This window comes from Schistocerca nitens, chromosome 9, assembly GCF_023898315.1.
Source record: "Schistocerca nitens isolate TAMUIC-IGC-003100 chromosome 9, iqSchNite1.1, whole genome shotgun sequence".
In the NCBI taxonomy this organism is placed as follows: Eukaryota; Metazoa; Arthropoda; class Insecta; order Orthoptera; family Acrididae; genus Schistocerca; species Schistocerca nitens.
In genome coordinates, this window is record NC_064622.1 from 63,465,795 (window position 1) to 63,484,206 (window position 18,412).

Consider the following 18,412-nt stretch of genomic DNA (forward strand, 5'->3'; position numbering starts at 1 on the left):
CATAAGTCCCCTAGAACTTAGAACTACTTAAACCTAACTAACATAAAGACATCACACACATCCATGCCCGAGGCAGGATTCGAACCTGCGACCGTAGCGGTCGCACGGTTCCAGACTGTAGCGCCCAGAACCGCTCGGCCACTCCGGCCGGCGCCGACCACATTCAGCTCGTCAGGGAGCGCCTCCCTGTCTTCCTGGCAGCGAGGGATGAGGACCACGACATTACACCAATCAGCGCAGACGAGGTCACCGTGCAACTCCGCGCACTCAACAGCAAGAAGACAGGAGGCCCTGACCTGGTTACCAACATTCTTCTGATGCAGCTGCCAGACAGCAGCGGATGTTCTGGCAAACGTCTTCAACCGTATATTGCAAACCGGCACCTACCCAGGCTGCTGGAAACACGCTGAGGTGGTAGCGCTTCCCAAGCCAGGGAAAGACATCCGCTTGGCGAGGAACTACCGCCCCATCAGCTTACTGCCAGCCCTGTCGAAAGTGTTCGAGAGATTGTACATCCAGCGCCTCCACCAGCTCATTGAAGACGAGGGCATCTTGCCCAATGAGCAATTCGGCTTCCGCCAGGGTCACTCGACGGTTCACCAACTGTTGCGTCTAACGGAAGAGGCGTTCGGAGCCATTGACCGACGTGAGTACTTCGGCGCTCTTCTGCTCGACGTGTCTCGCGCCTTTGACTCCGTGTGGCACGAAGGCCTCCTGTACAAACTTTTTGTGCTGGGGGTTCCGACGCCGCACGTGAGTCTCCTGCAGAGTTATCTGCAGGATAGGACGTTTCACGTACGGGCTGCCAGTGGAATTTCCAAGGAGCGTCGAATACTCACGGGAGTACCACAAGTCTCGGTCATTGGCCCGACACTCTATTCGTTATACACAGCGGACCTGCCGCGTACAGAGCCAATCAAACTCGCTCTGTACGCGGACGACACCGCAGTCTACGGCCGCAGCAGAAGTGCCGCGATACTCCAAAGGCGACTACAATCGGCCACAGAAGACCTGACGCGGTGGGCAGTCAAATGGCGACTCTCCTACAATGCTGAAAAGTCGCAGGCCATCCTTATCTCAAGACGACACATTCCACCGGGACTGCCACGCTTATCAGTCCGAGGACGTCCAGTAGAGTGGAGCGCCAGTGTCAAATACCTTGGCGTCACGACAGACAAGCGGCTAACGTGGCGCCAACATATAGAAGAGGTGAGGGCGAAAGCACTGGGCAGACTACGTCTGCTATACCCTGTGCTAAACCCGACATCAACGCTTCCTGCCCACTTAGGTCTCACGCTGTACAAGACTACAATCCGCCCCCTTCTGGAATATGCAGCGGTTGTATGGGGCAACACAGCGGAGACCAACCTACGCCGATTGCAGACGATCCAAAATAGGTCTCTGAAGCTGGCACTCCGCCTACCACGAGATTTTCCCTCGGAGAAATTACACGTCGTCGCCGACATTCTGCCACTTCGAAGGCGGTTCACGTAAACCGCCAAGAAGTTCTACCACAATACCGAGCAAGCAAGCAATCCACTGATTCGCGAGCTCGGACATAGACCACACTGGTCAAACACCACCAGGTGGCCAGACTTGTTGCGGCTTGACTAATCAAGCTTATCCACGAATCATCTCAAGGCTCCAGTGCTGAGCAACTTAGCCAATCAAAAGACTTTTTCTAACAAGGACAAACCACATATTAGAAGGAACAATAGTAAGAAACTATTACAGACTTCTCCAAACCCAGGTGTTGCGCGGAAGGAAACCCGCTGCAACTCCAAACTGAAGCACAAAGGTACTCGCCAGTACTACTACAGGGCATTCACCTGAAGAAGGCCAGAAGACTCTGCGCCGAAAATATCGTGGCAGGAAGCTACTGATATCCGGCAGTTCTCCCGTGTTTTTATGGAACAATTGGTATCACTGCTAAGAGGAATAATTGATAATTTCTGAGAACAGTGCCACCCATCAAAATCTATAATACCCTATTCGAACATGAAATGTTACACGATTGTGCTTCAAATAATCGAACTAACACTTCGACGTCAGCATACTTCTAACAGACTACGTAGTCGACTGCCAATTAATGATTACGGACAGGATATGAAAATATCAGATGTGAACAGTTCGGCGAAATTTACAGAGTTTTGGTAACAGAATATACAGGGTGTTTCAAAAATGACCGGTATATTTGAAACGGCAATAAAAACTAAACGAGCAGCGATAGAAATACACCGTTTGTTCCAATATGCTTGGGACAACAGTACATTTTCAGGCAGACAAACTTTCGAAATTACAGTAGTTACAATTTTCAACAACAGATGGCGCTGCGGTCTGGGAAACTCTATAGTACGATATTTTCCACATATCCACCATGCGTAGCAATAATATGGCGTAGTCTCTGAATGAAATTACCCGAAACCTTTGACAACGTGTCTGGCGGAATGGCTTCACATGCAGATGAGATGTACTGCTTCAGCTGTTCAATTGTTTCTGGATTCTGGCGGTACACCTGGTCTTTCAAGTGTCCCCACAGAAAGAAGTCACAGGGGTTCATGTCTGGCGAATAGGGAGGCCAATCCACGCCGCCTCCTGTATGTTTCGGATAGCCCAAAGCAATCACACGATCATCGAAATATTCATTCAGGAAATTAAAGACGTCGGCCGTGCGATGTGGCCGGGCACCATCTTGCGTAAACCACGAGGTGTTCGCAGTGTCGTCTAAGGCAGTTTGTACCGCCACAAATTCACGAAGAATGTCCAGATAGCGTGATGCAGTAATCGTTTCGGATCTGAAAAATGGGCCAATGATTCCTTTGGAAGACATGGCGGCCCAGACCAGTACTTTTTGAGGATGCAGGGACGATGGGACTGCAACATGGGGCTTTTCGGTTCCCCATATGCGCCAGTTCTGTTTATTGACGAAGCCGTCCAGGTAAAAATAAGCTTCGTCAGTAAACCAAATGCTGCCCACATGCATATCGCCGTCATCAATCCTGTGCACTATATCGTTAGCGAATGTCTCTCGTGCAGCAATGGTAGCGGCGCTGAGGGGTTGCCGCGTTTGAATTTTGTATGGATAGAGGTGTAAACTCTGGCGCATGAGACGATACGTGGACGTTGGCGTCATTTGGACCGCAGCTGCAACACGGCGAACGGAAACCCGAGGCCGCTGTTGGATCACCTGCTGCACTAGCTGCGCGTTGCCCTCTGTGGTTGCCGTACGCGGTCGCCCTACCTTTCCAGCACGTTCATCCGTCACGTTCCCAGTCCGTTGAAATTTTTCAAACAGATCCTTTATTGTATCGCTTTTCGGTCCTGTGGTTGCATTAAACCTCCGTTGAAAACTTCGTCTTGTTGCAACAACACTGTGTTCTAGGCGGTGGAATTCCAACACCAGAAAAATCCTCTGTTCTAAGGAATAAACCATGTTGTCTACAGCACACTTGCACGTTGTGAACAGCACACGCTTACAGCAGAAAGACGACGTACAGAATGGCGCACCCACAGACTGCGTTGTCTTCTATATCTTTCACATCACTTGCAGCGCCATCTGTTGTTGAAAATTGTAACTACTGTAATTTCGAAAGTTTGTCCGCCTGAAAATGTACTGTTGTCCCACGCATATTGCAACAAACGGTGTATTTCTATCGCTGCTCGTTTAGTTTTTATTTCCGTTTCAAATATACCGGTCATTTTTGAAACTCCCTCTACCTGTATCACACAGGGTAACTTTGGACTTCATTGGGTGAGTGCTTCCCAAACACACGAGTTATAAATGAACTTTACAGGATTGGCTCCAGATGGCGCGACAGCAGCAACAGTATAACAGCCAATGGGGAAAGGGACACGGACAATTTAGGCGAGCGGTGGTAATGTATTCAATCCAAGTGCCTGTGTTTTATGTGACTTCGTGCAGCATCAGTGTGAGAGAATTTATTTAGTTTGATTCCCAGCGGTGTTACATCCTGTTTTCATGAGCAGTTATATAGCATTTTGACTGCAATTTCTTACGAGCATATCGATTTCGATTTCAAGTAGCGGACATCTTGATAGCCGGCAAACGGAATTTACAGGTTCTCCTTCCTCAACCCTGAGTCCGCTTGCCTATTAATTCCCTGAAGCAGAATACATTTTCCCCAGACATCCACGCTCATTAAACTAGCGATGCAAAAGTAATCAAAACGGGAAAAAATTACGGGGTTGGCATAAATGATTTCAAAGCGCTGTTTACCGACAAGTATATGACGCGAAAAGAAGGGCGATACATGAAAAGACAGAGTCACTCACCAAGTTTATAAAGCCCGCGTCGTGTCTCGCGTGCAAGTTGGGCGACAGATCTGTGACAGCACTCTTCAAGCTGACGGTAGTACAGGAAAGAGATTTTGTGAGATACGAGGAGCATTCAGTAAGTAATGCAACATATTTTTATATGAAAGCAGGTTGGTTTCATTCAGAATTACAGTAAGCCATCTTATTTTCCACTCTTTCTACAAAACCCTGTTCTCAACATAATCTCTGTTCAGAGCGGCAGCCTTACACAAACTTACTGGCAGGGCCAGTATGTCAGTGTGATATCATTCTACTGATCGACGTGGGATCCAACATCCTGCTGCACCACTAACCTCCGCATTATCCACGTACTACACTACTGGCCATTAAAATTGCTACACCAAGAAGAAATGCAGATGATAAACGGGTATTCATTGGACAAATATATTATACTACAACTCACATGTGGTTTCATTTTCACGCAGTTTGGGTGCATAGATCCTGAGAAATCAGTACCCAGAACAACCACCTCTGGCCGTAATAACGGCCTTGATACGCCTGGGCATTGAGTCAAACAGAGCTTTGATGGCGTGTACAGGTACAGCTGCCCATGCAGCTTCAACACGATACCACAGTTCATCAAGAGTACTGACTGGCGTATTGTGACGAGCCAGTTGCTCGGCCACCATTGACCAGACGTTTTCAATTGGTGAGAGATCTGGAGAATGTGCTGGCCAGGGCAGCAGTCGAACATTTTATGTATCCAGAAAGGCCCGTACAGGACCTGCAACATGCGGTCGTGCATTATCCTGCTGAAATGTAGGGTTTCGCAGGGATCGAATGAAGGGTAGAGCCACGGGTCGTAACACATCTAAAATGTAACGTCCACTGCTCAAAGTGCCGTCAATGCGAACAAGAGGTGACCGAGACGTGTGACCAATGGCATCCCATACCATCACGCCAGTATGGCGATGACGAATACACGTTTCCAATGTGCGTTCACCGCGATGTCGCCAAACACGGATGCGACCATCATGATGCTGTAAACAGAACCTGGATTCATCCGAAAAAATGACGTTTTGCCATTCGTGGACCCAGGTTCGTCGTTGAATACATCATCGCAGGCGCTCCTGTCTCTGGTGCAGCGTCAAGGGTAACCGCAACCATGGTCTCCGAGCTGATAGTCCATGCTGCTGCAAACGTCGTCGAACTGTTCGTGAAGATGGTTGTTGTCTTGTAAACGTCCCCATCTGTTGACTCAGGGATCGAGACGTAGCTGCACGATCCGTTACAGCCATGCGGATAAGATGCCTGTCATCTCGACTGCTAGTGATACGAGGCCGTTGGGATCCAGCACAGCGTTCCGTATTACTGTCTTGAACCCACCGATTCCATATTCTGCTAACAGTCATTGGATCTCGACCAACGCGAGCAGCAATGTCGCGATACGATTAACCGCAATCGCGATAGGCTACAATCCGACCTTTATCAAAGTCGGAAACGTGATGGTACGCATTTCTCCTCTTTACACGAGGCATCACAACAACGTTTCACCAGGCAACGCCGGTCAACTGCTGTTTGTGTATGAGAAATCGGTTGGAAACTTTCCTCATGTCAGCACGTTGTAGGTGTCGCCACCGGCGCCAACCTTGTGTGAATGTTCTGAAAAGCTAATCATTTGCATATCACACCATCTTCTCCCTGTCCGTTAAATTTCGCGTCTGTAGCACGTCATCTTTGTGGTGTAGCAATTTTAATGGTCAGTAGTGTATTTCCTGCGGAGTGAATCCTTCATTGGGTCGTAGAGATGGAAGTCGGAAGGTGCGAGAACCGAGGAACCCAGTGGCCACAAACCTTTGAGTACCCCATCTGGTGGACACGTGTCAACACTACCAGCAGAGACGTACAGTTGTGGAGCGAGGTGTTTGTTAGTGATCCATCAATTACTTCGAGTGAGAGTGTCCACACGTTCCAGCATTGCAGGAGAGACAGCAGTGTGCTGCCAGCCGGCACGTCAGAGATAGGACAGGTTTGGGCGACCTTACTGCGATCATGACAGGCGCCTTGCCCAACCTCACTGTGCTTTTGTTCACTTCCAGGTCTCCGTAGACGTTCTGCAAGCGTCTATAAATATCTGCGCTACTCTAGTTTTCCGCCAAAAGAAACTCAGTGACAGCTCTCTGCATGAAACCCACCTCAGTTACAGACGCCATTTTGAAGGCTACGTATAGCTAGGATGACCAGATGCAATTGTTTAAAAAGGAGGACACACAGCTTCAAAAAGGAGGACAAAGGAAGAAAAAAGAGGACACATCAACTGCAGATGAGGATACCACCCTCAGCTTTGGACAAGTCACGTGACTGCCGGGAATTACCGGCAAAACCAGTAGTTAACTGTTACTGATGGTCAGGTGTTGGTTAACTGTGCAATATAAAAATAATTAAAAACATTGATTGCGGTGTCAGTGTGGCGTCAATTGTTTTGTTGTGTCAACAAAACGGAATTGTTTACAAACGTAAGACCATTCAAAAAATGGTTCAAATGGCTCTGAGCACTATGGGACTCAACATCTTAGGTCATAAGTCCCCTAGAACTTAGAACTACTTAAACCTAACTAACCTAAGGACATCACACACACCCATGCCCGAGGCAGGATTCGAACCTGCGACCGTAGCAGTCCCGCGGTTCCGGACTGCAGCGCCAGAACCGCTAGACCACCGCGGCCGGCTAAGACCATTCACCTTCCTTCATTCGACGCACCACTACCAACATCTACAATTCAAGAAGCAGCTGACGACATGTAAACTGCACTTTAACCTGCCGAATACAAATAAATTGATTGACTATGAAACAACGAAATAAAACCATGACAGTTAATCTGTTGGGTTATTTCTTACCTTCATTGGCCACTGAGACGTACGTTCCAGCTCCACATATCTTACATTCCGCTTCAAATTTATTTCTCCCTTTCTTAATGCCGGATATTTGCAGGAAAGGACATCAGAAAATGTACACTTTCATTTAGGCATAGCCAAATATTTTACGTAACTCACTCGGTTAAAAATTCCACTCACAAATCACACGTGCACTACAGGAAGCCAAGCCAATACAAAGCGTAGATACGAAACGAAAATTTTAAATAATCGATATTTGCATTCGCTTATAGGTACAAATGGCTCTGAGCACTATGGGACTCAACATCTGTGGTCATAAGTCCCCTAGAACTTAGAACTACTTAAACCTAACTAACCTAAGGACATCACACACATCCATGCCCGAGGCAGGATTCGAACCTGCGACCGTAGCAGTCGCGCGGTTCCTGACTGAGCGCCGAGAACCGCTAGACCACCGCGGCCGGCCTTATAGGTACATCAACGATAACTTCGACGATCCTTGTGGCAGCTACTAACACCGCCTTCGTGCGTGTTTATCACGAAGGTGTGCCAATAGTTTAAGTAAGAGCAATAGAACGGGACGAATTGTAAATATAACTACGCTCAAATTTGCGAAAAAGCCGGACACTGTAAAAATCCTCCCGGACCCCGGACAAAGAGCTAAAAAGGAGGACATGTCCGGATTAATCCGGACGTCTGGTCACCCTACGTATAGCACTGCCACCAATCGGAACTACTAGAAGCTACAGAGGTTGGTTGACGCGGGGAGGGGACCAAATAACGTGGTCAATTGTTTCATTAGATTAGGGAAGGATGGGGAAAGAAGTCGGCCGTTCCCTTGTAAAGGAACCGTCCCGGAATTTGCCTCAAACGATTTAGGGAAATCACGGAGAACCTAAATCAGGACGGCCAGACGCGGCGCTCGGTAAACTGTAGAGGCTGAAGCGGGAATATTCCAACACGTACCACAACAAATTCCCCTTTTTTTTGCACCGGAAATTGGTAGAGAAAAAATTTGTTGCATTACTTATAGAGCGCCCCTCGCAGAACATGCTAAGTGTTTGTCGGTTACGAGCGTTCATCGTGCATCCGTACGTAAATATGGAAAAGCTGCATCCGGTCACCAGAGCATTTTGCGTTGGTTTCGCCAGTTTTGTGATACCGGTTGTCTGTGTAATGGGAAAATCACGGAGCGACCGTGTGTCTCAAAAGATGGAGCGCGTCACAGTGAGAAATTTGTGCCCAGCCGACAAAAACGAATCGTTGGTGCAACTCGTGAACTGGCCATTCCGCAGGAAACAATGTGGAATGTTTCGTAGTGGTGTTTGCATTTCAAACCGTTCCGTTTGCAACTGTTACGGCACCTGACTTCAGTTGAATGTGCCCGCCGATAGGAGCTCTATACCCGAATGCAGCAAGCTAAGGAAGATGATGACGATTTCGCGGGGACATTAATATTCAGCGGCGAGGGGACTTTTCATCTGTCGGGAAATGTGAGCAGTCACAGTGTGAGAGTGCGGGGTACTGAATGTCCGTATTTCCAAGTTGATATGAATGGCGCTCTCCAAAAAGTGAATGTCTTAAGTGCCGTATCCAAGACAAAAGTGTATGGTTCCGATTTCATCATCGAGCGCACGGTGATTGGTCCTATGTACCTGGAAATGTTGCAGTTATGTTGTTGTCGCAACTGACTGCTGACTCTTCGAGTTTCAACTGGACGGGGCTCCACCTCACTGGAGCATAACTGTCCGCACCTCTGTCACGTCGCTGGATAGGCGCGCTGAACTGGTTGGTGTTCCTCTGTTCTCATGGCCCCTCCAGGCCGCCACATCATATGTATGTGCTTTCCTCATTTGAGGCCATGTTAAGGGCAAGTTTATGGACTCCCGGTGCCAAAAACTCCGCGAGAGTTACAGGAACGCATCAATGCAGCTGAGACGAACATTACCGAAAACATGGTAGCGTACGTATGGGCGGAACTGGATTACCTTTTGGATGTGTGCCGGGTATCCAAGGGTGCACTCATTGACCTCACCTGGTGAGTGACGTGTCTTTTCATGTATCGCTCGTCTTTGTACGTCGTCTGCTTTTAAATAAACACTATTTTGAACCTGACGAATCATTTAGGCTAACATGTATTACTGTAGCTCTTTTCTTTGTTTCATTGTCACGGAAAGGTAACTGATACATCTTTCCTCAGATCTGATCGATAATTTAACCTCTCCTACCCATATATTGTGCGCAGTCTTTAATATATATATATGGTGTTACAAAAAGGTTCGGTCAAACTTTCAGGAAACATTCCTCACACACAAATAAAGAAAAGATGTTATGTGGACATGTGTCCGGAAACGCTTAATTTCCATGTTAGAGCCAATTTTAGTTTCGTCAGTATGTACTGTACTTCCTCGATTCACCGCCATGCTTTCATACGGGATACTCTACCTGTGCTGCTAGAACATGTGCCTTTACAAGTGCGACACAACATGTGGTTCATGCACGATGGAGCTCCTGCACATTTCAGTCGAATTGTTCGTACGCTTCTCAACAACAGATTCGGTGACCGATGGATTGGTAGAGGCGGACCAATTCCATGGCCTCCACGCTCTCCTGACCTCAACCCTCTTGACTTTCATTCATGGGGGCATTTGAAAGCTCTTGTCTACGCAACCCCGGTACCAAATGTAGAGACTCTTCGTGCTCGTATTGTGGACGGCTGTGATACAATACGCCATTCTCCAGGGCTACATCAACGCATCAGGGATTCCATGCGACGGAGGGTGGATGCACGTATCCTCGCTAACGGAGGACATTTTGAACATTTTATGTGACAAAGTGTTTGAAGTCACTCTGGTACGTTCTGTTGCTGTGTGTTTCCATTCCATGATTAATGTGATTTCAAGAGAAGTAATAAAATGAGCTCTAACATGGAAAGTAAGCGTTTCCGGACACATGTCCACATAACATATTTTCTTTCTTTGTGTGTGAGGAATGTTTCCTGAAAGTTTGGCCTTACCTTTTTGTAACACCCTGTACATATATAAATAAACGGAGTGGGTGGGTGTGGCATTGTGAATAGTCGTCTTCTGGAGCGGTATTTGGCGGAGTTGACCGTAACTGTCAATGCAGCGGTTGAGGGAGGGTTGGCTAAGGTAAACAGTGACCGGGTGGACGCGAGAATTTTCTCCGTGGGTCCATGAAGAAATGGCTGAGGAATCAGACAGGACACACTGGGGGGGGGGGGGGTACAGTGAACGAAACATAAGACGAAAATTGAATTTTCATGGAAACTACGTTACATACAAACGTGATGCATTAAAACCAAACACCATAAAAATCACAGATATGATGTGAGCTGATTGTATCTAAGCATGATTGTGCGTTAAGTATTAAGAAAGTTACAACTGTTTTTTAATTATGAATATTATGCTGGATAATAGAAAATAATAACAATTACACAGTTGGAGCGATCATATCGCGTCAAGTACCAAATGAAAGTTGTCCACAACAGCAAACACAACAGCCCAGTTTCCAAATCCTGATTGTATCTCAAAAGTTGCAGACAATTCGATAAAAGATCGATATGAAAATATGCCACAGCCATAAATCCTCCACAAGTCACACGTCGTATGAAGGAAACATGAATTACCTAGTTCCTCCCATAATCATACCAGGTAATGACTACCTACAATTAGCTTTTAGATATACTTTAAAGGAGTATTTGTGAAAATGGCCATTAATGAAAGTTATATAAAACATGAATAACAAAATTAGCCAGGCGTGAGTAGGACTCGGGCACTCGAGAGTCCGCACAAACTTAATTACGTACATCGACAGTTCATGTATTCTGAGAATTGAGAATCTCGGCGATTTTTGTCTGTTATCAACATTAATAGCGACAAGATATCGGTTCGAGGCATTCCACCACTAACGAGAATGTTTTAATTTCAAGTCTAAAGTCGAGTACCAAGTGACAAAACAGATGTTCTTTTCGTGTGATATAATTACAAATTAAAAATTCTCTCAACTTTTCCTTTACTTTTACTGTGAAATCTATTTTCTCAGCACATTTAATGATTCTACATCACGGGGAAGTAGCCTATAGATTTTAATGAGCGTGTTAGCGAGTATCAAATTATGTGACATAAATGGCAGTATCTCTCGACTGCACTAGCTTAAGAAGCTTAACAATTTTTACACCACCAAAGGACTGTAGATTATAGCAAATGACCTACATTTCAGCTTGATACGTCGACCTGTTTTTGAGAAAAAAGGGTTTAACAGACGGACGAACAGACAGACAGACAGACTGATAACAAAAACTTTTTCCCTGTGGTATAATTAAAAATTCACAATTTTCGAATTTTTTTCCTTTTGCTTGTACAATGAAACCTTACTCCAGGCCACATTTCATGATTCTAGATCAACGGGAAGAACCTTGTTGGTCCTGAAGGGTGAGTCTGCGAGTATTACATTTTCTGTAACGCAAATGGCCGTATTTTTTGGCTGCATTGACTTAGAAGCTTCACATTTTTAACATTGCCAAAGGGCCGCAGACGATAATGTGTGACATAACTTTCAGATTGATACCTCTACGCGTTCCTCTGAAGAAGGGTTCTAACAGTCGGACAGACAGACAAGAGACATACGGCAATAAGGTGATCCTATAATGGTTCATGTTTTACCAACTGACATACGAAACCAAGAAAACTAAAACACAAGTGTGAACTGAGATGTATCTAGACGGTAGAAGGACCCTCTTTCTTCAGGCTGGCCAAATGTATTCTGCAATTTTAATGTAATTATCTCCTATTTGTTACAGACGTAAGCATGCTTATGAATTCTGCTAATAACATACGTAATACTATGTTGTTTTTGCGATGAGAAGTCCCAAATGACTGTAATAATTGTAGGTGTCCCAAGAGGGATGGTGAACATTCAGGAATATGTCAGGAACGATCATTCTAAGCAAGAAAGTCCAACAAACATGGGCTATATTTCCAGGGGCGGTAGTACGGACCAAAACAAGAAAAAAGCTGTCCAGTAAACATGGGCTGCAAAGTGCATATGTTACGAGCTATGAGCACTTGTCCATCTTCGCTACTGTGGCACGCATCTTTTTTACTAGGTAAGTGCTCATACTGCTTACGGTATTAATCTCAGAGCCATATTTGCTAGACACTTTTTTCTTGTTTTGGTCCATACTACCTCCTAAAATATGGAAACCAAAGAGCGAACCACCTGAAGCGCCAGCTCCTTCGCATGAAACCCGCATTGACGACATTAACCTCTTAAGAACCGACGTGTTACAGCTGAATATACAGCAAAAACAGTTGCAGTAAGTGTTGGCACTGTTTACAACGTTATCAGTGATAAGCTCAAGTATAGCAAAACAAGTGGAAGGTGGGTACTTAAAAAGTTGCCGCAAAACACAAGGAAATAAGACTCGGAGTGTGTACAGACTTGAAAGAACGCTATGAAATGGAAGGTGACCCTTTTCCATACAAGATTCTAACGTGTGATGGAACTTGGGTTCATCATTTTGAGTCCAATAGACAAAGCATGGAAAGGAAGCAAAGGAATTCATAACACAACCATCAGCGGGAAAAGGCATGTTGACCGTATTTTTAATTACTTGGGAGATCGGCATACAAGAAACAGTCTCTACTACCCAGACATGCAGATGACCAAAATAAAACTAGCAATGAGAGAAAAACGTCGCGGATAAAAAAAGGGTTGATATTTACTAAACGACAATACTCACACCGCCCAGCTGAACCCCGGAAACCACTGGAAAAATGTGTTGGAAGGTGCTGCTTCATCCTCCCTACTGCTATGATTTCGCTCCCTCGGATTTTCATTTCTTTGGTCCACTCAAGGAGGAAAAATGTTCAGCAACAACGAGGAGGCCACAGAATTTGTGGGAAAAGTGGCTCGAACAACAAGACAAAGACTTCTTCGCATTATGCATAAAAAAACCAGTTGATTGTTGAGACAATTGTATTAATATTGGCCGGGCTGAGAAGTAGTAAAAGTTTCATTTTGTACCAATCCACAGTTTTTTTTCTATATCAATTTGTCTCTTTAATTACTGAATGTCCCTGTTAACTGAAGAAGGAACGAAGAGATCAAGAGCAAATGAAGACATTAAAAAATACACCAACATGTATTGGCTCAAATGGCTCTGTGCACTATGGGACTTAACATCTGAGGTCATCAGTCCCCTAGACTTAGAACTACTTAAACCTAACTAACCTGAGGACATCACACACATTCATGCCCGAGGCAAATTCGAACCTGCGACCGTAGCGGTCGCGCGGTTCCAGACTGAAGCGCCTAGAACCGCTCGGCCACACCGGCCGGCCCCACATGTGTTCGAATATGAAAAAAACGCAGGTTGAAGTTAAATGGGCGTATTAAAAGAAAGAAACAACTTGATTAACTAGACATGTTGTGGAATTCTCTGGAAATCACAGTAAACCAAAAGACGAAACAATACAACGGATCGGCTTACTAAAAAAATAAATCAATAAATAAGTAGATAAAATAAAAAAGACTTTACAGCTGCCGGGCGAAACGGGACAGAGTTGCTGCGTTAGGCGAGCAACTCTTGTTTGTACGTCTGTAGCCGTCTGCCAATACACAAAGCAACCAGCAGCCGGCTCCATTTTTAAAACTGAACTAAAGCTACTGGGGTCACAGAGGCTTTAATACTACGTAGCATCAATTACTCAGTTTACAGTCAAAACCACGCCTTGCTTAGGTCAAAACGCTTAGCAAAACCAAGCTCTCAGAATCTTTTGATCAACACTTTACTTGGGTAAAGAAACACGGAGTTATCGTTGGAGAGTGACTCACCACACCCAGAGGTCGTGCAGAAGTGTGTGCAGAGACATGCTGTACTTACTTTGGTTAGTCTCTCCTGCCGGGGCGTGTTCACCACGTAGACGCTGTCGTTCACGATGAGTTTGAAGTCGTTTTCCATCAGCACTTCTATGGTGTTGGACGAGGCTATCCGGACGTCATCTGCGCAGATACAGAAAATATGCTGACTCATCTGTTCATCTACTCCGAAAAATTAGCTATACTGAAGATTGGTGGCAGTCGCACCAGCAGCATCAACATCAACAGCAACAACACAGAGCGAGTAATGCCACTGGAGCGAAAGCGGACCCCATGCTCAAATGGCTCGAAGCACTATGGGACTTAACATCTGAGGTCATCAGTCCCCTAGACTTAGAACTACTTAAACCTAACTAACCTAAGGACACCACATACATCCATGCCCGAAGCAGGATTCGAACTTTCGACCGTAGCAGCAACGCGGTTCCGGTCTGAAGAGCCTAGAACCGCTCGTCCACAACGGCCGGCTCGGATCCCATGTTCAGCATACCTGGTCTGGTTGGGCTCTGCCTCTGAGACACCACATTTGGTTCACAGAAGCTCTTCTGCAAAACTTGCAGAACTAGCACATGGCTTAGCCACAGCCTGGGGTATGTTTCCAGAATGAGATTTTCACTCTGCAGCGGAGTGTGCGCGGATATGAAAGTTCCTGGCAGATTAAAACTGTGTGCCGGACCGAGACTCGAACTCGTGACCTTTGCCTTTCGCGGGCAAGTGCTCTACCATCTTCAACTTTCGCAGAAGAGTTTCTGTGAAGTTTGGAAGGTAGGAGACGGGGTACTGGCAGAACTGAAGCTGTGAGGACGGGTCATGAGTCGTGCTTGGGTAGCTCAGATGGTAGAGCAGTTGCCTGCGAAAGGCAAAGGTCCCGAGTTCGAGTCTCAGTCAAAAAATGGTTCAAATGGCTCTGAGCACTATGGGACTTAACATCTCAGGTCATCAGTCCCCTAGAACTTAGAACTACTTAAACCTAACTAACCTAAGGACATCACACACATCCATGCCCGAGGCAGGATTCGAACCTGCGACCGTAGCGGTCGCGCGGTTCTAGACTGAAGCGCCTAGAACCGCTTGGCCACCAACGGCCGGCAGTCTCAGTCCGGCACACAGTTTTAATCTGCCAGGAAGTTTCAAACGGAAACTTATTGATCACCTCTTATAAAAGTATTTCGTGATTTACACAAATGTCTTTGACAGGTCAGTAAATACAAAATAAACGGGACACTGTGTGATCTACTAGGTCTACAACTTTGGGAGTATGCGTGCGGAACGATTTGAAGTAGAATGATCATATAAAATTAATTGTTGGTAAGGCGGGTACCAGGTTGAGATTCATTGGGAGAGTGCTTAGAAAATGTAGTCCATCAACAAAGGAGGTGGCTTACAAAACACTCGTTCGACCTATACTTTAGTATTGCTCATCAGTGTGGGATCCGTACCAGATCGGGTTGACAGAGGAGATAGAGAAGATCCAAAGAAGAGCGGCGCGTTTCGTCACAGGATTATTTGGTAAGCGTGATAGCGTTAGAGGGATGTTTAGCAAACTCAAGTGGCAGACTATGCAAGAGAGGCGCTCTGCATCGCGGTGTAGCTTGGTGTCCAGGTATAGAGAGGGTGCGTTTCTGGATGAGGTATCGAATATATTGCTTCCCCCTACTTATACCTCCCGAGGAGATCACGAATGTAAAATTAGAGAGATTCGAGCGCGCACGGAGGCTTCCGGCAGTCGTTCTTCCCGCGAACCATACGCGACTGGAACAGGAAAGGGAGGTAATGACAGTGGCACGTAAAGCGCCCTCCGCCACACAGCGCTGGGTGGCTTGCGGAGTATAAATGTAGATGTAGATGTAGACCTACCACCTGAACCCCACTTGGCGCTACTGCCGTCTATTGCAAAACGACGGAAGCAAAGTTGTACACCTAACATATTTAAATTTGTCAAGTGTCGAGAGAGTTAATAACTGAAGTGGAGATGGGAGACAGGCAGGACAATGATGAGTGCAGGGACGTGAACAGTGAATGCAAAGTAGAGGAAGGGTGGTTGGTATTTGGATGGAGAAGGGGCAGAGAGAGAGAGAGAGAGAGAGAGAGAGAGAGAGAGAGAGAGAAGATATAACAAAGAGCGGATCCTTTCGTCACGGATTTGTTTAGCACACGCTACAAAAAAGGCGTGCAGACGCAGCAGGCTGGGTACTGACCGAGGCTGGAGACGGCGACGCGGTCGATGCCGTGGTCCTCGTGTCGCAGCATGGCCAGGAAGTCGCCCACCGTGTTGGAGACGGGCCGCAGCGTGAAGCGGCAGCGCTCGCGCCGCGACGGAAGCGGTACCGTCACCTGCGGTAGGCCGCGGTAGTACTCCACCGTCACCTCGCCGGCTGCAACACACAGCAGAGGGGGCGCATTTGACAAGGGCGCAGCCAGTGGAGGCAGCCCGACTAGAGCGGGCACAAAATACCGACTGCTAGACAACATTCCATTACAACTACTGACGGCCTTGGGAGAGCCAGTCCTGACAAAACTCTACCATCTGGTGAGCAAGATGTATGAGACAGGCGAAACACCCTCAAACTTCAAGAAGAATATAATAATTCCAATCCCAAAGAAAGCAGGTGTTGACAGATGTGAAAATTACCGAACTATCAGTTTAATAAGTCACGGCTGCAAAATACTAACGCGAATTCTTTACAGACGAATGGAAAAACTGGTAGAAGCCGACCTCGGGGAAGATCAGTTTGGAAACCCGTGGAAATATTGGAACACGTGAGGCAATACTGACCCTACGACTTATCTTAGAAATAGATTAAGGAAAGGCAAACCTACGTTTCTAGCATTTGTAGACCTAGAGAAAGCTTCTGACAATGTTGACTGGAATACTTTCTTTCAAATTCTGAATGTGGCAGGGGTAAAATACAGGGAGCGAAAGGCTGTTTACAATTTGTACAGAAACCAGATGGCAGTTGTAAGAGTCGAGGGACATGAAAGGGAAGCAGTGATTGGGAAGAGAGTGAGACAGGGTTGTAGCCTATCCTCGATGTTATTCAATCTGTATATTGAGCAAGCAGTAAAGGAAACAAAAGAAAAGTTCGGAGTAGGTATTAAAATCCATGGAGAAGAAATAAAAACTTTGAGGTTCGCCGATGACATTGTAATTCTGTCAGAGACAGCAAAGGACTTGGAAGAGCAGTTGAACGGAATGGACAGTGTCTTGAAAGGAGGGTATAAGATGAACATCAACAAAAGCAAAGCGAGGATAATGGAATGTAGTCGAATTAAGTCGGGTCATGCTGAGGGAATTAGATTAGGAAATGAGACACTTAAAGCAGTAAAGGAGTTTTGTTATTTGGGGAGCAAAATAACTGATGATGGTCGAAGTAGAGAGGATATAAAATGTAGACTGTCAATGGCAAGGAATGCGTTTCTGAAGAAGAGAAATTTGTTAACATCGAGTAAAGATTTAAGCGTCAGGAAGTCGTTTCTGAAAGTATTTGTATGGAGCGTAGCCATGTATGGAAGTGAAACATGGACGACAACTAGCTTGGACAAGATGAGAATAGAAGCTTTCGATATGTGGTGCTACAGAAGAATGCTAAAGATTAGATGCGTAGATCACATAACTAATGAGGAGGTATTGAATAGTATTGAATAGGATTGGCGAGAAGTTCGTGGCACAACTTGACTAGAAGAAGGGATCGATTGGTAGGACATGTTCTCTGAGGAAGACTGAGACATCGACGACAACAGCAGCTGCAGCAGCTGTTCTGCGACCTGAATAGTACGAGGGTCACTACAAAAGAAATGCACACTATTTTTGTAAAAACAGAGTTTTCATTCTGCATGTGTGAAAGTTTTACAGTGTGTTGATACATCCTTCCCGCTTGTTTTCAAACTTAGTTCAACCTGTTCCCTTGAGTGGCACCGTCACAGCTTGTCTTCAAGATGGTTGCTACACTTGACGTTCGTCAGAAGCAACGTGCTGTCACAGAATTCCTCTGCTGTGAAAACGAGACAGTGGGGAACGTCCACAAGAGGTTGAAAAAGGTGTATGGAGATGCTGCTGTAGATCGCAGTACAGTTAGTCGGTGGGCAAGCAGGTTATGTGATGAAAACAACCACGGCAATATTGAGGATTGTCCTCGCAGTGGCAGGCCTCGTACTGGACACGCTGCAGACAATGTGCAGAGAGTTAACGAATTGGTGACTGCTGACAGACGCATCACGGTGAACGAATTGTCACGCTACGTTGTTTGCAGAATACTGAAAGTGTTGGCGTTAAAAAGGTTTTTGCCAGGTGGGTTCCCAGGATGTTGACAGTGGCTCACAAAGAAACAAGAAAAACGGT

The 18,412-nt window shown here is 46.1% G+C and overlaps 1 protein-coding gene across 1 annotated transcript in view; it reads right to left on the reverse strand.

Moving 5' to 3' along the window:
- Positions 1 to 16,545, reverse strand: part of LOC126204002 (calcium uniporter protein, mitochondrial) — an 88,655-nt gene extending 72,110 nt beyond the window's left edge. The window contains exons 1-2 of the mRNA XM_049938433.1: positions 16,272 to 16,545; positions 14,078 to 14,196 (exon numbers count right to left, since the gene is read on the reverse strand). Of these exons, the coding sequence (XP_049794390.1) occupies positions 14,078 to 14,196; positions 16,272 to 16,545 (393 nt within the window). The remainder of the gene's footprint in view (positions 1 to 14,077; positions 14,197 to 16,271) is intronic.
- Between the last annotated feature and the right edge of the window lie 1,867 nt (positions 16,546 to 18,412).